General features: G+C 48.0%; 1 protein-coding gene across 3 annotated transcripts in view; it reads left to right on the forward strand.

Moving 5' to 3' along the window:
* LOC129674691 (phospholipid-transporting ATPase ABCA3) overlaps nt 1–18,855 on the forward strand; it is a 53,358-nt gene extending 34,503 nt beyond the window's left edge. For all 3 annotated transcript variants that reach the window (XM_055604838.1, XM_055604837.1, XM_055604839.1), the window contains 15 exons: nt 2,339–2,437; nt 4,769–4,955; nt 5,941–6,244; nt 6,983–7,256; nt 8,651–8,855; nt 9,208–9,427; nt 9,615–9,773; nt 11,116–11,288; nt 13,562–13,690; nt 13,825–14,019; nt 16,106–16,293; nt 16,661–16,831; nt 17,077–17,267; nt 17,399–17,472; nt 17,915–18,855. In XM_055604838.1, the coding sequence (XP_055460813.1) occupies nt 2,339–2,437; nt 4,769–4,955; nt 5,941–6,244; nt 6,983–7,256; nt 8,651–8,855; nt 9,208–9,427; nt 9,615–9,773; nt 11,116–11,288; nt 13,562–13,690; nt 13,825–14,019; nt 16,106–16,293; nt 16,661–16,831; nt 17,077–17,267; nt 17,399–17,472; nt 17,915–18,046 (2,701 nt within the window). In that variant the 3' untranslated portion in view covers nt 18,047–18,855. The remainder of the gene's footprint in view (nt 1–2,338; nt 2,438–4,768; nt 4,956–5,940; nt 6,245–6,982; nt 7,257–8,650; nt 8,856–9,207; nt 9,428–9,614; nt 9,774–11,115; nt 11,289–13,561; nt 13,691–13,824; nt 14,020–16,105; nt 16,294–16,660; nt 16,832–17,076; nt 17,268–17,398; nt 17,473–17,914) is intronic.
* Nucleotides 18,856–22,710: the final 3,855 nt, after the last annotated feature.

Here is a 22,710-nt window from a genome sequence, read left to right on the forward strand (position 1 = left end):
ATGAGATCTGGTGCCCTCTTCTGGTGTACAAGGGTACATAAAGGCAGAACACTGTATACCTAATAAATAAACAAATCTTTAAAAAAAAAGCTATTGCCAAGCCTGGTGGTGCATACCTGTAATCCCAGTACTTGGGAGACAAAGGCAAGAGGATCATTTCAAGGTCAATCTCAACTACATAGTTCAAGGCCAGCCTAGGCCACATGAGACCCTGTCTCAACAGCTGTTGTCTGACCATCACACATGCATAAACAGATAAATCAAATTAAAAATTGTAGTATATTTAGCTATGTGTCTTAGGTTTATCTTGCTGTGATTAAACACCATAACCAAAACAACACATCCACCTTACTGTTCATCACTAAAGGAAGTCAGGAGACGAACTCAGATAGAGGCCATGGAGGATTGCTGCTTACTGGTTTGCTCAGCCTCCTTTCTTGTAGAACCCTGGATCACTAGCCCAAGGATAGCGCCGTTAACAGTGGACGTGGCCCTCCCATATCAAACACTATTTTAAAAAATGCCCTGCAGGGTTGCCTGTAGCCTGATTTCATGGAGGCATTTTCTCAATTGAAGTTTCCTCCTCCCAGATGACTATAGCTTGTGTCAAGCTGACATAAAAGTAGCCATAACAATTGACCCTTGTCAACTTATCACTGTTAAGCCATAATCTCTCCTTTTTTGTTCATCCCCAAGTTCACACAGTAATATAGACAACAATTGCTGGGTTTCAAACCTGGGACAAATGGCTGAGGTGCTATTTAACATATCAAAGCAGACTGTGCCACCAGATTCTCCATCCCTTAGTCCCTACCTATTAAAGGGTCTTCCTGGCTGCCATACTCCACCTCCTACCCTGAACTCTTCAGCTTAGGGGGCTCAGATGCTCTTCCTGTGTAATCCCACCATCTTGGTTACCCCCTCTCTCTGTACCTTTGGGCCTCCTGGCTGGTGCACCTGGTCTTTGTGACCCTCACATGGCCCAGCTTAGTCTGTTCATGTCTACTCTGGACTCTCCCAGATGTCCCTGTCTCTGGCCGTGCTCTCCCGCATAGCTACAATAAACTTTCTCTTCTAACATACCTGGGAGTAGTCATTTTTTTTCCTTTTATTTATTTATTCTTTTCATTCATTTGGTGCTGAAACCCAGGAGGGTTCGTTTTCCTTTTCTTTTTATTTCTTTTCATTCAACAACATAAAACATTTTAGCTGGGCATGGTGGCATGTGCCTTTAGGCTCAGCACTCTGGAGGCAGAGGCAGATGGATCTCTCTGAGTTTGAGGCCAGCTTGCTCTACAGAGCAAGTTCCAGGACAGCCAAGGCTACACAGAGAAACCCTGTCTCAACCAAAGAGAGATTCCAGCCATGCCACACCACAACACAGTGCCAACTCAGCTGGCCTTCATGACCCCTTCAAGCCTTCAGTACTAGTACCAACTGGGAGACTCGTACAGATGAATGACCAAGTTTGGCTGTAAGCGTGAGGTACAACTTAGACCACCTCTGGAACACAGCTTCTGTGTGCTGACTCTGAGGAAACACTTTCCAGAAGAAGATTTCATCTCAAAGATGCTGGTCTCTTTTTAATCACTGCTGATTTCTCAGCTCCAGTTAACAAGCACTGATTATTATCCCAGCAAAGCAAAGGTTTTATGTTAGTGGTCTGGTATCTTGTTAATCACAGCTGATTCTTTTCCCCGGGGAAACAGAACCACAGATTCTTAACTCAAAATGTGCATTAGCCCAAATAGAGTGACTCAGACTTCCCCCTGGAACTTCACAAGCCAAGCCTCCATCACCTGCATTTCTCTCAGCACTTAGGTTTCTAGTCCCACAGAACGCTAAATGGCTTTTCTAGCCCAAAGTTCCAAAGTACTTTCCCAGTCCTCTCAAAAGCACATGGTCAGGTCTTTCTCAGCAATTCCTCACAACCTTTTTATTAATGTCTGTCTGTCTTAGGGTTACTGTTGCTTTGATAAAACACCATAGCAAGCAAGTTAGGTCTTAAGTTTGGTTTTTAATTCATTTCTAAAGAAAGAAAATGGTTCGGCATGGTGGTACACACCTTTAATCCCAGAACCCAGGAGACAGATCTCTGTGAGTTCGAGGCCAGCCTGGTTAAAAAAAAAAAAAAAAAAAAGAGCTCAGGACAGCCAGGGCTGTTAAACAAAGAAACCTTGTCTTCAAAAACCAAAAGAAAAAAGAAAAGAAAAAGGGAAAATGGCATTTCAAGATATTGTTCCAACCTGTCTTACCTCACTTTTTACTGAGGCAATTATTTAGAAACATTATTTAGAAAGTGTCTGCAAAAGACTTATTGCTGTTGGTCTCCTTTCAGATTTGAAAGTCTGTTTACTAAACTGGAAAAGAAGCAAAAGGAATTGGGCATTGCCAGCTTCGGCGCCTCTGTCACCACTATGGAGGAAGTCTTCCTTCGGTCAGTAGGTGTGGGCTTCCATCTGCCCCGGACCTTTATTAGAGATGATCTTGTTAAAGGGTTCTGCTCTGGAATACTGCCGGAGCGTGAAGATGTGTGCAGAGCAGGGTGGGACTCCAAGCCAGAGTTCAGATGTGAGCTTTACAGACACCTGCAGAATCAGGAAGCCATGGCCTGTCTGAGGAAAGAGCCTGGACCACCCAGGATCCTTCCTGAGACAGCCACCCCAGCACAGGTCAGCACAAGGTTAGTTAGTAAGTTCTTCAAGGCGTGGGTTACCCCACAGGATTGAAGTGTGAAGGTTAGCTCTCAAATCCTTAGAGCACCAGACTATTGCCATATTTATTGGGCATTTCTTGAATGCTGTTTGACTGATACAGTGCTAATAACAGGAAGTAAAAAATATACGTATCAAATATTCTTCTTGAGGAAATCATGGTCAGAGGACACAGCATAATAACTGACCATAAGTTATAAGACCTTGCACTATATGCTCGAAGGTATCTCTCTCAGGGGCTTTGGGAACCAACAGAAAAGGCCAGCACTGCTTCAGAAAGACCACTGGGTAGAGATGGGTACAGAAAGAGTTTATGGACCTTGAAACAGAACAGCCAAGAGGGAGGGAGGGAGGAAAAGAAAAGTTGTTTTCTGACCTGTGTCCAACACAGAGTGGATCAGAATAGCTTTTGGTGTATCGTGGTTGAATAAAAAAGCCACATGCCAACCTGCTGTCAACTGTATCTGAAGGCTCAGTTCCAGGCTACTGTCAGGAGCTACCGGGCCTCTGCATCTCTGTATTGCCTGGGATTTAGTGCCAGTCTATCCCCCAGCCCACTTGGTCTCCCCATTTACATCCAGCACATGGCCCCACCCAGCCTCTGGCCTTGCCATTTTACCTCAGCTCCAGGCCAGTGCCTGACAATGATTTAAGAATGAGCCATCCCAGGAGAAAAAAATACCTGGGTCTCTGCCAGCCCACCAAGAGGCCTCAGTCAGCAATAAAGGCAACAGCATGTGCAGACACTCAGGTGGTAGATGGCCTGCTGTTAATTCAAAGAAAATATTGGTGAGATGGTGAAACTTGGTGTATCTGAAATGAATCTGTGATTTGACTCTGAAAAATGAATGGTCTGGGGTCAGTGATGACTCAGCCCAAGCCCATCAGCCTGAGTTTGGTCCCTAAGGTCCACATACAGAAACGGCTTCCCAAAGTTGTCCTCTGGCTTCCACACATACATGGCATACAACACACACACACACACACACACACACACACACACACACACACACTACATTTCAGTTGAAGGACCTATATGCTGCCTCTCTTTTTACTTTCTTCTTTCACTTTTATGGGTCATGTTGCTGTGAGCATTTTGTATATGAGTTTTTGTGTGGTTACATGTATTTATTCCTCTTGAATAAATGCCTGGGAGTGGATCATACAGCAACTTTTGTCACTCTATCAATGACCGATATCCATTATTTAAAGACTTCTATCAGAAGCACTGGAATAGAAGATTGCCATTGGCTCTCTTACTTGTCTGTTTGACCATTTGTTCACATTCACTCATTCTTTACTCATCCATTTATCTTATCATCTCTACTTAGTAACTAGCTAGGGACACTATGAACACAGCCAAGCAGCTGCCAGAAGAAAGAACCAGACAGGATATTACTTCTGAGAGCTCTCTAGGCATACAGGAAGGGTGACTAAAGTTCATATTCATAACCAGAGGCTGACGAGAATGGTGCCTGTGAAAACATTAACTCAAGGGCCCTGACAGCCTGGAGCAGACTACAGTGTAACCACAGCACATTTTGACCCCAAGCACCTACTTCAGGACTCGCCAGCCCCACCACCTACCATCTCTCCACTGTCTATCCCAGTCATGCCCTTCTGAAGCATAGTTGTCTACCTCCCAGCCTTAGCTTTGGCAGGCAGTACCCCTGTTGTCTTCTTGGGACACAGCACAGGTTGTGTGATGAGCCTTCTTCACACATGGTAAAGCCATGGTGCTGTACATCTCTTCTCTCCCCCTTGAACACCCTGTTAGTAATGCTGACTCTGGGCAGTTCCCTTTGGGAACAGGGCCCTTCGCACTGCAGCCTTAGCTGGTTATGTCTTTCCCATGGACATTACATCTGGCTACACAAAGATGATGTTCTAGAGATATTTACTGATGAATGAATGAGTGAATGAAAGACGAGCTGGTGGCATTATTGTGCTTCAGAGACTCTTTTAAAAGTTCTCTCTGTGTCTATTAGTGGAACAAGAGCTTCATTCCCCTACCCACAAGCTGAGTTATGACTGGTGACTGTGTTCCGGTGCAGGGTTGGCAAGCTGGTGGACACCAGCATGGACATTCAGGCCATTCAGCTCCCTGCTCTGCAGTACCAGCATGAGAGGCGGGCAAGCGACTGGGCTTTGGATAGTAATTTGTGTGGGGTGATGGACCCAACAAACAGCATTGGAGCCCTCATAGAGGAAGAAGAAGGCGTGGTCAAGTTCAACACAGGGGTGAGCACCTCAGGCTGGGGCTACATAAGGGCTGCCTGGGGAGGGGGTTATCATCCTCTGAATGTCTCATATCAGGGTTAGGGTTAGGGTTACCGCCAGATCAGGGGAGAGTGCGCACCGTAGGAGCTTCAGAAGAAGACAAAAGGCAGACAACAGCTGGTGCTGCGTGGGTCAGCAGGAAGGAGGAAGGAGACATTCACATGGCTTTTTTATTTGGTATTTTTTGAGAAAAGAGCTCACTCTGTTGTCCAGGTTGGCCTAGAGCTCAGTATGTAGTAGACCAGGTTGGCCTCAAACTTGTGATCATCCTGGCTTTGTTTCCAAGGATTATAGATGTGCTCTGCCATACCCAGCTGAAATATCTTCATGTTCCAACTTGGGCACTCACAGAAAACTGTATGTTTGTTTATGACAATGAAATTGCCTTGTTGGGGAGGCTGCCTTATACCAAACTCTGTGCTAACCTGCTTTAATAGCCACCTAGTGAGGTAAGAAGGCAATGAGGAGGACCCTGTACTTGTTTTATAGCTAGAATACCAAGGTCTGACCCAAGTTGACATGTGTAGAGCCTGGGAGCTTGCTCCCAAGGTCCTGATGTCAAGAAGGAGAGACATAGTGCTGGGGAGTCCAGGGAGGCAAGTGAGGGGAGTCACCCATAGGCTTCTGTATAAACTGGGCACAGACTTCTTTGTGGCGATGCCTCAGCAAAGGGCAGAGAAAGGCAGGAACCCCCAGCCAGACCCTTAATACTCTTTGATGAAAGTGTCTCTGGCTGCAGTGGAACCTCTCAAACCTGTGTAGGGACTTGAAGGCGCACATGCCCTCCCAGTTTTTGAGCTTCAGCCATGACCCCACATCACTACAAACTGTTCTCGGTGGAGCTGCCTGGCAGAATGTCAGCCAAGGTCTCACAGTTGCTGCTGCTTGGATCAGCACTGTGCAGCCCCCATCTGCAGCCCTTGTCATCTGCTTACCTCTATCACAGCTCGCCCTCCACTGCCAGCAGTTCTGGGCCATGTTTCTGAAGAAGGCTGCATACAGCTGGCGGGAATGGAAGATGGTAGCAGCCCAGGTCCTGGTCCCCCTGACCTGCATCACCCTGGCCCTCCTGGCTATCAAGTACACCGTAGAAATCTTTGATGACCCTCCCCTGAAGCTGAGCCTGAACGAGTATGGCAGAACAGTTGTGCCCTTCTCCGTCCCAGGTTCCTCCCTTCTGGGCCAACAGTTGTCTGAGCATCTAAAAGACATGCTGCAGGCAGAGAGGCAGGAACCTCGAGAAGTGCTAGGTAAGGAGCAGCTGGGGGGTGGGGCCCAGAGGTGCCAACAGTGTCAGTGTTGTCTTGGATGAGTCCTTTATTGCCCTTCACTTTCATAACATATTTAGCATCCCTGGCCCAGCTCATACTGTGACAATCAAATTTATCTTTGAACAACACCAGATGTCTCTTAGGCCAAAACTCATGGTGCTGAATCAGAGGAAGTATTTCTGGGACCCCAAAGATGCAGACACACCGGTAGGACTTGGACACAGTCACTCTTTTATATACAAAATGCAGATGTCCAGTGATGTTTGTATGCCTTGTCTTTGTTCACAGGCTAGGCTGCTGATAGTGTGTCTTCACGTGATGTGGTGCTTTCAGCCAGCACCTTGAAATTGAAAACTGCCTTGAGTCTCTAGTAGCCATAGATCAGTATTGCTCCCAGCTTGGAAGCACCATGTTCTAGTTAAATGGAGAGCACCGGCAGGTTTTTTCCTTTTATTGTTCCCTGCTACATTGTGACCTGAGGTTCTATGGACAGATTGATGACTAAATGACGGACTTCCTCCTTGGTAAATGGGTGATTCTATCAACAGTCAGGAAACTGTCAGCACCATGGTGGACACTACTGGCCCAGCTGAGGCCCAAGGAGCCCAAGGTCCCATCTCAGCCATGCCTACACTGAGTCCCTGATGGGCATCATTGGGATGAGGATAGGTGCTCCTGCTCATCCACCTGGTACCCTGATGCTGCATTACTCCGCAGGTGACCTAGAGGAGTTCCTGGTTTTCAGGGCCTCGGTGGAAGGGGGCGGCTTTAATGAGCGGTGCCTGGTAGCAACATCCTTCAAAGATAAAGGAGAGCGGACAGTGGTCACTGCCTTGTTCAACAATCAGGCATACCACTCCCCAGCCACTGCCCTGGCCATCGTGGACAATCTTCTGTTCAAGCTGCTGTGTGGTCCTCAGGCCTCCATTGAGATCTCCAACTATCCCCAGCCACGAAACACCCAGCAAGTTGCCAAGGACCAGTTCAATGAGTACGTGTACAGCCCACACACCCATTCAGGTGTACCTCACCAGGGCTGCCACTGGGACAGTGCCAGACATAAGGCTTTGTAGATGACAGAGTGCTATATCTACTCTTAGTTGTTCCTGCTTCTTGGCTAGAGTCACTTCAGCCCCTCAGCCTCTCACATTAACTGTTCCTAACACCTGTCCCAGGGGCTGTACTCTGAGGACCTGGTGGGCATCTTTGTCTTCGCTTTCCAGCAGGGTTCTCAGCAGTGGGGCGGGACTGTGCTTAGAGCTTGAGAAGGACAACCACACCTGTTAGGCTTCAGGCTAGAAGGCCCAAAGATCAGGCTAAGGGGCACAGACACCATGAGGACAGTCATCCAGGCAGGGTGCCCATCCAACAGATACCAGTCATTCATGAAAATCTCATGCACAGCATGCAATGTACAGTCAGATGTCTGTTTGTGTAGCTAGACATGGCCCCTTCACCTCAGTGTCTTCAAAACAGTTCTGTTCCTTCTAGTAGTCACTCTCCTCCTCCAACTCTCAGGCCTCAGTTGCTCATCTGCTCTGTCTTGGTAGAACTTCGTGTTGTGGTCATTTCTTAGAAACAACATTGTATAACACATGATGTTTCAGCATGGCATTTCAGTGTTCCTCCATTCTCTGGATTTACTTCTCCCTCCTTCCCCTGCCTTCCCGTTCTTTTCTTTGTCAAATAGTTTTTGTTTAGTTCTTGTTTTTAGTTTTGGTTTTTGGCTTTGTTTTGTTTTTTGTTTGTTAGTTTGTTTTTTGAGACAGAGTCTTAGTGTGTAGCTTTAACTGTTCTAAAGCTTACTCTGTAGACCAGGCTGGCCTAAAACTCAGAGATCCACTCTTCTGCCTTCCCAATGCTAGGATCAAAATGCAGTGTCCCACTGCACCTAGCTTGATACTATTCTTTCTCCCAATACCATTTATTTAAGATGATCTGAAGATTTGTAAGCCCTGGGGTAAACAAAGCCTTCAGAGCCTGTTTCCAGAACGTGTTGCTGTCAACTAGCTGTAGAACACAGGATGCAGTGGGAGGGATTTATCTGCCACAGAGGTCCAGGAACTTAACAGTGAGGTCTGACTAGAGGTAATCAGGGCAGAGCAGAAGTTTCCAGAGGACACCATGACAAACACAAGGGCAAGTGTCCCCTGAGTGCACACGACAGGTGGCTTAGAAGTGTGTAGAAGAAGCCTAGGGGAGAATGCGGCCTCTGTTACTCAGGACACCGGGAGGAGCCATCCTCAGGGAGTGGGGATTTTACCATCTTTGTGGTTCTTCCTTTTCCCCTTGAGTGGTTTGGCTACTGTCCATGGATTTGGATGGTCATGACCAAGAGCTCAATCTTTCCCATTACCCAGACGCACTGTGCTCTGCCCTCCCCAGGGGCCGGAAGGGATTTGACATTGCCCTCAATTTGCTCATCGCCATGGCATTTCTGGCCAGCACATTTTCCATCCTGGCAGTCAAAGAGAGGGCCATCCAGGCCAAGCATATTCAATTTGTGAGCGGTGTCCATGTGGCTACTTTCTGGCTTTCTGCTCTGCTGTGGGACTTCATCTCCTTCCTCATTCCCAGTCTACTACTTCTGGTGAGTGCGGGGTGTGCTGGACCCCACTCTGCACACCCAGGGAGCACACCCCTTGCAAAACCACTATCAGCAGGGAAGACCAGCTAGCATCTGATTCTGTCCAGGCGTTTGCTGATTCAGTCCCTGCCCTTTGATAGGCAGGCACTGGGCTAGATGTCCTGGTTCTAGCTCCAGTGACCAAGAGACTACTCAGAGGGGCCCCAGGGTGACAGCCATTGTGGAGCCAGGCGGTATGGCATGGTCAGTCAGAGCCCAAGGACCATTGAATGCTCCTGACCCTCCCTTTCTCTGACCCTGGGGAGCTTCCCACCTGCCTGTGCTCTGACCTGCCGCACCTGTGCTGCCAACACAGGTGGTATTCCAAGCCTTCGATGTGCACGCCTTCACGAGGGATGGCCACATGGCTGACTTGCTGCTTCTGCTCATGCTGTACAGCTGGGCCATCATCCCCCTCATGTACCTCTTGAGCTTCTTCTTCTCGGCTGCGTCCACAGCGTATACCAGGCTGACCATATTCAACATGCTGTCGGGCATCGCCACCTTCATCGTGGTCACTATCATGCGCATCCCAGGTGGGAGACTGACCACTACCCTAAACCACTGGCCACGCACTTAACCATTTTGTCCAAGAAGCCCTTTCTGCTCAGCCAGTCACAGTGGGGGGAGGGTGTCTGCAGCATTCTCCCACGCCCAGGGCTGCCCTTCCTGCCTGGATCTGTATTATGTCCGCCAGCACTAACTGTCTATCCCTCATCACAGCCGTGAAGCTGGAAGAGCTCTCCAGAACCTTGGATCATGTGTTCTCGGTGCTGCCAAACCACTGCCTGGGCAGGGCGGTCAACAGCTTCTATGAGAACTACGAGACCCAGCAATACTGCACTTCCTCCCAGGTTGCCGTCCACTACTGCAAGAAGCACAGTGAGTGTCCAGGCGGCCCCTTCTCCACGCTCACTCTTTGCAGAGCTTCCCCCCTGCCCAGCCAACCGCCTTAGAGTAATATCTCTTCTGTTCCCTGTAGCACAGTATCAGAGGCTGAGTAAGTTATACATCAAAGAGGACAAAGGACAGCTCCTGGCAATGGTCATCTTGCTCACAGAAGCCCAAACACCTGAGATGAGTTGAATCGTGTGTCCTCTGGCCTTATGTAAAGCCAGGCATCAATTATGAGCCTTTGCCCTGTAGAATGTATTTAATGCTAACCACCTTTCAGAGGTCTCATCTTTGAATGCCACAGTTGGATTAAATTTCCACCTTTTAGAAAAATTTATGTATATGGGTGTTTTGCCTAAATGTATTGTCTATGTACCACTTTCATGCTTGGTACCCAGAGGCCAGAAAAGGGCATCAGAGCCCCTGAAACTGAATTTACAGTTGGTCGTGAGCCACTCTATGGGTACTGGGAATTGAACCTGGAATTGAATCCTACTCTGGAAGAGAAGCCAGTTCTCTTAACTGCTGTCCCTTCTCTCTAGCCCCAGATCTCTACCTTTTGAGTACCTCACAGAAGGGATTGCATCTCAGCTCCATCACAGGGTTCCATGTTCAAGTCATCAGCCATGTCATCCGCATCACCCCCAAGTCCCACATCTGCCCCTTGCCCCTGCTTATCCCAGATGTTCTGGGCCTGCACCTAGGCATCGACTTTCCCACCTGTCCTGGTGCCTGGGGCTTCTAAAACAGACTACTGACATCTTCAAATGTCTCATTTCTTAGCAAAGTCACACTCACATAATAAGGGTTAGACCTATTTGGGGATGTGGCCTTCTTATACCTGAAATGGTCTCCTTTACACATCAGCAGGGAGCTCAGCAGCCACATCTACAGAGCCCTGCACACCCTCAGGCAAAAGTGCCATCTCTCTGCTGTGTTGCTGAGCATTACCCTAGGACAGGGCATGTGGATGCTTGTCCCTTCTCTAAACTTGAGTGCCTAGAAGAGGGCATGTGATTTCGGCACCTTCACCTCTCTGCAAGTCTCAACTCAAGGCAGTGTGACTAGCAGACCAGGTTGCAGTTTGTGATTTGTCCCCTGCCACAGTTATGGAAGGGACACCTCACATGGCAAGATTCTTCCAGAGCGGGAGTGTACCTAGCTCTTGTTTTACACTGACAAGCGTAAGGCATCTTAAGGAACTGCAGCATAGGCCCTTGGTGGAGGGTCTAGACATTTGTCTGTCCTAGAGAGCTAAAGACGGTACTGAGGTCTGGGAAGGGAGAAGGTACTCAGCCAGTGGCCCAGCCTTGCTCCTTGCCCTGCACAGACATCCATTACCAGGAGAACTTCTACGCCTGGAGCAGCCCAGGCGTTGGCAAGTTTGTGACCTCCATGGCTGCCTCAGGGTGCATCTACCTCACCCTGCTCTTTCTCATTGAGACCAACCTGCTCTGGAGACTGAGGACCTTCATATGTGCCTTCCGGAGGAGATGGACTCTGGTGAGTGGCTTCTGGAAGCTCAGGAAAGCTGGAGGGGTGCTCCCCACCTCCTATGTGGGCCTAAGACAGTGAAGGACGCCTCCCTTTGTGCCCAGGCTTGATGCTCATATACCTTCAGCATCCCTCCCATTTGTCTCACACACACACTCCAGGCTAGCACATAGTGTTGGCTGCCTAGCATGGCCAGATCCATGTACCCTGTCACAGAACAGGGAGGAGGTTCAGCACTCATTATTTTCAAGGTCTGACAAAAGCCCTGAGACCCCAATGCTATGGCAGCTAGCAGAGGCAGTACCTGAGTCACTTGAGATACCAGCTGGACAGGTATCTGCTCTACTTGTTAGCACATATACACAGATGTTCATTTTTAATTAATGTGTAGATGTGAGTATGGAGGTCAGAAGACGACCTGTGGAATTGATTCTGCCCTACCGTGTGACTCCCAGGGGTGGAAGTTGGTTGTCTGGTTGGGCAGCAAGTATCTTTATCCACCTCTCTACCCCACACATTCTTTTTTTTTTTTTTAATACACTCCATGGCTTTATGTCCTCCCTCATATAAACAAACAAGAATAAAGGCTGTTAGGATCACATTGGGCATCCCAATTAACCTGAGTTGACCTGACTTCTCAGAAACATTACAACGTCTCCCAAATGAGTTCTCTCCACACATCACAGTCTTCCCAGACAGTTGCAGTGATGTATGTCTATAGTCTCAGCTACTCAGGAGGACAAAGCAAGAGGATATTTGAGCTCGGTAGTTTGAAGCTAGCCTGGACAACATAGCAACACACATCTCTTTAAAGAAAATGAAATGATGGGCTGGCAAGATGTTTCAAAGGGTAAAAATGCTTGCCACATAAGCCTGACAGCTTGAATTTGTACCCTGGAACTCATCCTGGAATAGAGAACCAAGTCCTTTGGGCAGGAAGAATAGTGTAGCAGTTAAGGCCCCATACTGCTCTTGCAATGAATTCCAGTTCAGTTCCTGGCACCTATGTTAGATGTCTAACAACCAACTACCCATAATGCTAGCCGCAGGGGTATCTGATACGTCAGACCTCTGTGTGCTATTCACACACGTGCACGCGCGCACACACACACACACACACAGTAAAATTTTAACCTAAAAAAAGAAGTCAGGCAGTGGTGCCGCACGCCTTTGATCCCAACAGTCTGGGGACAGAGGCAGATCTCAAAGTTAGAGGCCAGCCTGGTCTACAGGCAAGTTCCAGGACAGCCAGGACTACACAGAGAAACACTGTCTCAAAAATAATAATAATAATAATAATTGTAAGTAAATAAATAAAAAGAAAAGAAGGATGGGGAGATGGCTCAGTTTACTGAGCACTTGCTGTTCTTCCAAAGAACCCAGCTTCAACTACCCACACCTATATAGTGGCTCACGAGTTACTCACAACTTCCTATCAAAGGAATTCATCGCCCACTTTTGGCCTTTGTAGACACTGCGTTCATGTGGTGTACGAATATATGTGCAAGAAAAAAACCCATACATACAAAATTCATTTTTATTTTTGGTGTTTTTGTTTTTTGTTTTTAGAGACATGGTTTCTCTGTGTAGCCTTAGCTGTCCTAGACCAGCCTTGTAGACCAGGCTGAACTCACAGAGATCTGATCGCCTCTACCTCCTGAGTGCTGGGATTAAAGGCGTACACCAGCACACCCAGCATAAAATGCATTAAAAAACAAAAACAAAAACAGGGCACGGTGGCACAGGCCTTTAATGCTAGCACTCAGGAGACAGAGGCAGGCAGATCGCTGTGAGTTCGAAGCCAGTTCGGTCTGTAAAGCGAGTCCAGAACAGCCAAGGCTACATAGAGAAACTTTGTCTCAAAGCGCACACACACACACACACACACACACACAGGCCTATAATTCCAATTCCATGGGGTTTGGTGCCTCTTCTGGCCTCCACAGACACTAAGTATGTACATGGTATATGGACAATACATGTAAGCAAAACAACCATACACATTAAAAAAAGTATAAATAAAATTTAAAAACCTCTTTCTTTACATCACTCAGTAATTATGACTTTCTCCTTGAGTTCTACACAGTTCCTATACTACCACCTCTCTCCCTAGATACCAAGTTCAGCCCCTAAGACTACCTGCCTCTTGTGAAAGAGTGTATATGTGAGGGACAGGGAGGGGTGGGTGAGACACCCATTAAATTTCCCATGCAGTATTGGCTCCTATCTCTCCTTCCATGGGGCTGCAATTCACATGTGTAGTCTTCATTTTAATTATTCAGGCAGAACTGCAGAACCGGACATCAGTGCTTCCTGAAGATCAGGATGTAGCAGATGAGAGGAGCCGAGTCCTGGACCCCAGCTTGGATTCCGTGCTTGACACACCGCTGATCATCAACGAGCTCTCCAAGGTAACACAAGCTCAGCCCTCCACTGACCACCCAGCTGGCCCTCAAGCCCCAGAAGCTAGTAGGGGCTAGAGGCCAGAGGGCCTGGATTGTCCTCAGGCCTCCTCACTTGGGCCTTTCTGGCCGGCATCTTACAGGTATATGACCAGCGAGCACCTCTTCTTGCTGTGGACAGGATTTCCCTTACAGTCCAGAAAGGGGAGTGCTTCGGCCTGTTGGGTTTCAATGGAGCTGGAAAAACCACAACCTTCAAAATGCTGACTGGGGAGGAGACCATCACCTCAGGGGATGCCTTTGTTGGTGGTTACAGCATCAGTTCTGAGATTGGGAAGGTGAGTGCAACAGGGATGCCCTGCTGGTCTGGAGAGGCAAGACGAGGGGCTACCCTGGAGACCAGGTAAACTTGTCTCTGGCTCACAGTAGGCAGAGAAATATTTGTGGACATCAGGATAAGACAGTGACAGGACAAGGCTTAGGTAGGTGGTAGAAAAGAAAGAAATGCTGGCCAAAAAAAACCATAACTCAGCTGTCTCTGTTCTGTGTCTAGGACACATAAATAGGGATTTGAAGGCCTAGAAAGATAAGAGGGAAAGGAAAGCCCATGGCCCATCCACAGGTTCTCACACATTGGGCAGAAACCACATTAAGGATGGATCAGGTACGGCCTTCATGTTCCCTAATTCCTGGGACAATATAGAAGGTCCCTGTGTGTCAAGCAAGGGCTTTTCAAGAGCTGAAAAGGGAAAGGGTATGGTTATAAGCTTGGCAGTGGAGTGCTAGACTGTGGCATCCCCAGATACCAGAATGCCAGTAAGTCCTCTGGAAGGAGGACTCATGCTGACTGAGATCTGCAGAGTGTGTTCTGGTGTATGAGCAAAGTAGCCAGGCCAATACTGTGACCAGAATTTTTCAGACAAAGCACTCAAGTAATGGACAAACTCAGATTTTTATCTAGACTTATTTATTTTATGTGTATGAGTGTTTTTGCCTGTCTGTATGAACATTCTGGGCATGCCTGGTCCCATGGAAGTCAGAAGAGGGTGTTGGACATCCTAGAACTGAAGGTACAAATGACTGTGAACTACCCAGTGGTTAAATCTTAAATTAGATTTAAGATTTTCGGTTGTCTGGCCAAGATTATAAAAATATGTTTAAGTATTAAAAGTGGCTGAGCCAGGAGTGGTGGTGCACACCTTTAATCCCAGCACTCAGGGAGGCGAGGCAGGCAGATCATGGATGTGAGTTTGAGGCCAGCCTGGTCTACAAAGTGAGTCCACGACAGTCAAGGCTACACAGAGAAACCCTGTCTGGGAGGTGGCAGGGAGGGAGAAAAGAAATGGCTGGACATGGTAGTGCACACTTTTAATCCTGGCACACAGAAGGTGGAGGCAGGTGAGCTAAAGACCAACATGCTCTATATAGCAAGTTCCAAAACAGAGAGACCATCACAAAAAATTTAGGAAGGGTTAGAAATGTATGTACAAGTGACCTTGCAATGACCTAATCTGGTCTGAAAATGAAGGGAAGGGTGACCTCTAACCTGAGGTCCTGAAGGAAAGGAGACCATATGGGGGAGCTAAACCAAAAGCTAAGAATTGTTCAAGTCAATTAAAAGCAGACTCTAGATCTCCATAGGGGAATCTGTGGACTCCCAGAACCTAGGCATACCTGCTGCAGCCAGCAGATGGTAGTGGTGCAAATGGTATCCAGTTCATACCAGAGCCAGGACAGGCCTACTCTGGTGCATCCAGCCTTGCATATGGGCACTTGCTGTGACACCTCTGAGGAGTGGTGCCCACTCCAAGAGTATTGCCAATGAACCCCTTTTATTAGGAGAAGAAAGACCCTAGCACATGAGAGGTTTGTTAAATGCCTGATGAATGAGTGTGTGATCATGTGTCAGCTGTAAAGTTTTATGTGGTGACCACCTGTATAATAATGAAAACATTTTTTTTTTGAGACAGGGTTTCTCTGTGTAACAGCCCTGGCTGTCCTGGAACTCCCTTTGTAAACCTGGCCTCAAACTCACAGAGATCTTGTGGGCCTCTGCCTCCCAAGGCCTAGGATTAAAGGCAGGCTACCACACCTAATGAAACCATTCTTACGATAGCTACTCTCACAGTTGTCTGTCATAGATCAGTCCCAACTAGACCACTTGCTGGCCCATGTAGTCCCTTTGGGAGCCTCCCTAAGATAGCCCAGTCCTTCCTGTGTCCCTGCTTGGGTGCTGCTCAGAAAGCTTCAGCTGTGGTCAGCCACCAGGGCCTCATTACTAACTTTTTAAACAAGGCTGGACAGACTCATTAGGACATAGAGTGAGGACAGGCGTGGAGGACGGCACCGTGGCCAGGGGTCCCTGCAGTCCTCGGGGGGGACGGCCTCGCTAGCTCGCCCCTCCTGTACCATGTTCTTACCTAGGTGCGGCAGCGGATAGGCTACTGCCCCCAGTTTGATGCACTGCTGGACCACATGACTGGCAGGGAGATGCTGGCCATGTATGCAAGGCTCCGAGGCGTCCCAGAGCGCCTCATCGATGCCTGTGTGGAGAACACTCTGAGGGGTCTGCTCCTAGAGCCACACGCCAACAAACTAGTCAAGACTTACAGGTACGACTTCTACTCAGCCTCTGTTCCTATGAGATCAGCCCTGGTCCTTCTCAAAATAGTTCAGGGTCTCCTGATCATAGGGCTCAGGGCCGGTGGCTCTAGAATCAGACTGGATTTGATAGCATTACTCAGACCTTTCCATAAGAGGGGACTTTCCTGTAATTTCCTGCTGAGGAAGGCTGACTGGTCACGTCAAGGACCCCTGGCACAGCTCTCTCTAGGGCCTCCAGCCCTATACAGTAGGGCTTCCCAGTACTACTCACCTCTTTTCTCTCAACTTGGGGTGGTGCTCTAGAGTCACTGCATGTGGGCCAGGGTACTCATAATTATTGATCTTGCCTCCTACCTGTCACCCTTCCACCCCCAGCGGTGGTAACAAGCGCAAGCTGAGCACCGGCATTGCCCTCATTGGAGAGCCAGCAGTCATCTTCCTGGATGAACCATCCACTGGCATGGACCCCGTGGCCCGGCGCCTACTCTGGGACACTGTAGCCCGGGCCCGTGAGTCTGGCAAGGCCATTGTCATCACCTCCCACAGGTAGAGCTTGGCCCTCTGGGTCAGTGGAAGACCCAGAATGGGTGGCTGGGGTGGGGCCAGGTGAGAAGATATGGCAGCACCTAACACAGAGTCTGCCAGGACATTTCCCAGGCTCTGCATGTGGTACACTCAGCGTGGGGGACCAGGAATGTCCCGGTCTGGGCAGATACCCTCCTCTCTGCACAAGCCTTTGACATTGAGGGTGGGCATCAGCCTCCTGTCTCAGGCCTCTACCTTTTCCGCAGTATGGAGGAGTGTGAAGCCTTATGTACCCGGCTGGCCATCATGGTACAGGGCCAGTTCAAGTGCCTGGGCAGCCCACAACACCTCAAAAGCAAGTTTGGCAGTGGCTACTCTCTGCAGGCCAAGGTCCGGAGTGAAGGGAAGCAAGAAGTACTAGAGGAGTTTAAGGCATTTGTGGACCTGACCTTCCCAGGTGTGTATAGTACTGGATGGGGCCTGGACCACTGTCTGGGCCTGTTAGCTGCCATACAACGGTCCTCGACAAGGATCCCAGGGCATCCTTCCCAGCCTGACCTACATGAAAATATGGTCTCTTCTGTACAGGCAGCATCCTAGAAGATGAACACCAAGACATGGTCCATTACCATCTGCCTGGCTGTGACCTCAGCTGGGCCAAGGTGAGAGCAGGCCCCAGAATCCCACAAAGGCTAATAGAGACTAAGAAGAAACTTCTAGAGCTCCCTTTCTATGGTGATTCCAGGTTCTTTTCAGGCTAGACCCACATTCTAATTTTCCTCTGCCACTCACCCTACTATTTTGAGGTTTTATATGTAAAATATCTGAGATGGAAGAAAAATGTTTGCATGAAAGGAAACTGGTCCAGAAATGGGACACAGTTTGCTTAAGGTCATGCTTTGAGATGAAAGCAAAGCCTTGGCTTCACCTTGCTGCCCCTGCACAGCCAGTGTCCTATTTCCAGGAGCATGGCTGACCTCATGGGAGTGACTTCCCCAGGGGCTCTAGGACAACAGTTGGCAGAGTGAGGTCTAGCTTCCCAGTATCAGAGGCCTCACCCACTGAGTCCTGGGCTCTTACCAATAGCTTTTCTGTTTCAAAAAGGTTTTTGGCATCCTGGAGAAGGCCAAGGAGAAGTATGGAGTGGACGATTACTCTGTGAGCCAGATCTCTCTGGAGCAAGTCTTTCTGAGCTTTGCGCACCTGCAGCCCCCCACCACTGAGGATGGGCGATGAGGAGCCCTGCTGCCTCCAGAGCAGCAGGCATGGAAGGGGAGTCAGTGCTCAGCCATGCACCCTCTCCCTCCCAGTTTCTCTTTTCTTTAATTTTTAATCACTCTTTTCTATGATGGACCTGAAACAAAAATCAAGGTGATATGCACAAAATGGACGTGTGTCTGTCAGTGCCTGCAGGCAGGGATCAGCATGCAGACTTCCACTCCTGAATTCAGACTCTGGAACCACAGCCCAGACCCTGTTCCGCAGCGCACAGACAGGCCTGGGGCTTTGCGTGGAGAACTGTCCCAGGTGGTACTGCAGCTAACCTGGGGGGTTGAGCTTCTTTCCAGTGCTAATCCAGAGAGCTCCCAGGGACAGGTCCATGTTTACATACGACACTAAGTTCCCCTAGGGAGGAGAAAGCAAGCCAGTAGGGTTGAGAGCAACAAGAACTTCCAGGCTGCCATGAATGAGCAGAAAAGTTACAGATAGCTTCATGAAGGGAAGATAGAGGCTGTGAATAGGTGCTGAGACCTTTGGCCCCCAGTGCAGCTGCAGAGGTGGCCCTGGGTGTCAGTGTTCCCTCAGCTGTGGGCACTGCACCAGACTGAACTGCTCCTGAGCCAGATGTCATACGACAGAGCATCTACAGCACAAGAAAGATGTGGCCAGGCCTGAAGCACAGTCCTCCATTCCCAGCTCTGTGCCTTCTTAGTTACTGGCCACGGGACAGTCGGGGACCACTACAGGGCTGAGTGGTATCATCGCTTGAGGATACACTTAAGCATATTGTGATTCTATAGAAAATAAAGGCTAAGGGGACATGACCAGTCTTTGAGTCATACATATCATATGAGGAGGGTCATGGGACTGGATCACTACTCCACAGTCCCATACCCAAATACAACTCTTATACCAAGTTCCAAACAAAAGCAGGAATTGACTTTACCTATCGGAGCTTACAGGATTCACTGCTATGAGATGAAGGGTTAGGCATGGACTGGTTACTTTCCTTGTGGTAAAATACCTGACAAAAGCAACTTAAGAGTGTATTTTGGATCCTGATTCAAGGGTACAGCATCATGGGGAAGAAGTCGTGGTGCCTGGGAACATGGAGTGATCAGCTATACTGCATCTGCAGGCAGAAATGCCGGTGCTCATCACTCTGCTTCCTTCTTTTCAGTCCAGGACCCTGGGCCATGGAATGCCACCACCCACATGTCTAGTGCCTCAGTCTGCCAAGGAATGGGCAGGCAGTGGGGCTAGAAGAGAAAAGTAAACCACAGGTGAGGTCAGTCTCACCTCAATACAGTCTAGAAACTCCTTCACATGCCCAAACATTTGTTACTGTGGTGATTCTAAATCCACTGAGTTGGTAATCATTGACCATAACAACACTCAAAGGCAAATGAAAAGTGGGTCTGATGTGCATCCAAGAAGACAATATGAGTTCCAGCATCACCCATGGGCACAGAAAATTTACCAAAGTTTCTTCAACATGACTTCCTTTTTATTTATGTGCCGTTGCTTCTTATGGTCTTCTGAAACACTGAGTCAGCATTTCTGCATTTTACTTCCTTCTAGAATTGATTAGTTTCATAAAAACTGCTTTTTGGAAGTCATGGTCACAGGACATGGTCAGGAACCTCTGTAGAGCTGAATGAACATCTCTTGGGTTTCCAGAAAGACTGAGGGACACGATCACAGTCTGAGTGACACAGGCAATGGGAGATAAGGGGTTGATAGTCACTCTGTCTTAGTGACTTTTCTTATTTCTGTGATAAGCCTCTGATAACAGCTACTTACAGGAGAAACTTCATTTCAGCTCATAATTCTAGGTTGTGATCCTTCAAGTGAAGGAAGTCACAGCAGCCTGAAGAAGATGGTCATGTTGTATCTGTACTCAGGAAGTAAGAGTTGAAGCAGGGGCTGGAGAGATGACTCAGTGGTTAAGAGCACCATCTGCTCTTCCAAAGGACCTGGGTTCAATTCCCAGCACCCACATGGCAGCTCACAACTGTCTGTAACTCCAGTTCCAAGGGATCTGACACCTTCACACTAATGCACATAAAATAAAATAATTATTAAAAAAAAAAAAAGAGTTGAGAGCAACAACTGCTTGTGCTCAGCTCACCTCTGTCTTCTTGCCTTAAAATTAGTCCAGGATCTGAGGGGATGGTGCCACCCACAGTGGGTCAGCCTCCCCGCTTCAGTTACCCTGACTGAGAGACTCCTCCAGACATGCCCAGAGGCCATCTCCTAGGAGATTCTAAATCTCATCAAACTGACCATTGAGATTAACCATACTATGTCATCACTTTGAGACAGTTTTGTTGGGGTTTTGCTATTGGTTTTTTTTTCCAATATTTATTCATGTGTATGAGTTTTGCCCACATGTATGTCTATGTGCCTCATTCTGTGCATGGTTCCCTCAATGGTCAGAAGAGGGCATTGCATCACCTGGAACTCGAGTTATAGATGGTTGTGAATCACCATGTGGGTGCTGGAAACCAAACCTGGTCCTCCACTAAGTGCTCTTAACTACTGAGCCTCTGCTCCAGTCCCCTTATTGTTTTGAGACAAAACCTCACTGTGTAGCCTGCTTCAGCCTCCCAAATAGTGGGATTAAAGGCATAGGCCACCACACTAAGCAACAATGTTTTTAACCATCTCTGAACATTTATAGGAACTTCAAATAGTTTCCATAGTACTCATTCCTTTAAAAAGTCTTCAGAACTGGATATGTTTTAATCCCAGCTCTCAGGAGGCAGAGGCAGGTGAAGTTCTATATGAGTTCGTTCGGGGGCAGCCAAGGCTACATAGAACCTGTCTCAAAACACACACACAACTTCAAAAGCCAAGTGTGGTAGCATACTCCTTTAATCCCAGCACTCCAGAGGCAGAGGCAGGTGGATCTCTGAATTCAGGGCCAGCCTGGTCTACAGAGTGGGTTTTTTTTTTTAAGATTTATTTATTAATTATATCACATTCTGCCTGCATGTGTGTCTGTGCACCAGATCTCATTATAGATGATTGTGAACCCCATGTGGTTGCTGGGAATTGAACTCAGGACCTTTGGAAGAACAGCCAGTGTTCTTAACCTCTGAGCCATCTCTCCAGCCCCCAGCGTGAGTTTTTTAAAAAAAAGTGTGTTAGTGATTTTTCTTTCCTTCTCATCTCCCCCACCCCCACATTGTTTTAAAGCATGCAGAAAGGTGTTTAGGTCTGGATGAACAAGCTATATGATGTATACCCATAAAATACGGCTGCTTCAGTACACATGGAGGCTAGCCATCCTCTCAGGGACAGGCAGGGGAAAGCTGCCAGCAGAGGGCTTTCATGCGGATTGTAGCAGCCAAAATGCTTTTAGGAAAATTTTCCTAGTTTCCTTTCCATACATGATGAAATACTCCGATTAAAAGCAGTTTAGGAGATGGGATCTTTCTGGCTTACTCTTCAGAGTCACAATCCATCATTAAAGGAGGTCAGGGCAGGAACTCTTAGAAACCTTGGAGGAATGCTGCTTGTTGGCTCACTTGCTTTGTGGTTTACTCATTGGCTCATGCAGTTTGGAGGAATATCAAAGAAAGGAGCTTCTGAGACAGTAGTCTAGCCTGTCCTTCCATGTTCATTCCCTTCCGGACCAGTAAGGGCCAACCTCTTTCAGATGGCTGCTCTACCTCCATGCCTAGTTCTTCCAGGGAACCCAGGAGACAAGGCTCTGCTCCCCACGACCTGATCCAGTTCCCATGGGTCCAAGAGCAAGTCCTGTGGGACAGCCACTGCGTTTCTTCTGTTATATGCCCAAAACAGTGGCTCGACTGGAATAGTGTCAGGGTATGCAGAACTTGTTGGTTAGGATATAAGAGTGGGGGAAGCCTCAATGTGGGCAAGCCTGCAGCCAAGCCCTTCACTGCTTGTCTAGGACTGAAGAGAAAGGGCTGCTGGATAGGATGACACACCCCTGTAAACCACCAATTGGAATGTAGTGACAAGACGGTCTCCAGATTTTGTTTTTCCAGATAGTGTTTCTCTGTGTAACAGTCCTGGCTGTCCTGGAATTCACTCTGTAGATTTGACTGACTTTGAACCTTGAGAAGGGAAGGAAGGGAACTCAGAATACTGGCCAGGGCTCACATCACCCCTCTACTGTGGCCAGCTACTCACATTTCCTCCAGCAAACCAGGGCCAAGGATGCCCTGGGTCCTGGAAATCCTAGCTCGGTGGCCCTTAGCCATCTTGGCCTCAGAAGGTTAGCAACAGACTGGAATAAGAAATGCTAGGACTCTCAAAAGAAAGGGGTCCTGAGATTGTTACAATCCTTCTTAAAGTTTTTTGCTATCTTCAAAATGCTAAAAGCCAGGATGGTTGGCTTTCAGAGCACAACAGCTGATACTACAGTTGATTATAAAAATCCATAATATTTAGCAACAAATTTTATCAAAGCATCTGAGTAAACCATGCTTTTTAGATTTAATATAAAACGTGTTAAAGCTTATAAGCATGCCAAATTAAATTATTTTGAACATTAGGGGGAAAGCATGGGAGAGGCTGTTAGCCCAACTTGTTCTGTCCTCACCCTACCAGGCATGGTGGGGTCACCAGGTCTCTAGGTTGTCAGTGCTGGACACAAAGCTCTGGATTTGAGGCCTCCGGAAGCCTCTCTAAATCACAGACTCCTC

Source organism: Psammomys obesus, unplaced genomic scaffold (genome assembly GCF_907164565.1).
Source record: "Psammomys obesus unplaced genomic scaffold, mPsaObe1.curated_primary_1811, whole genome shotgun sequence".
Lineage (NCBI taxonomy): Eukaryota > Metazoa > Chordata > Mammalia > Rodentia > Muridae > Psammomys > Psammomys obesus.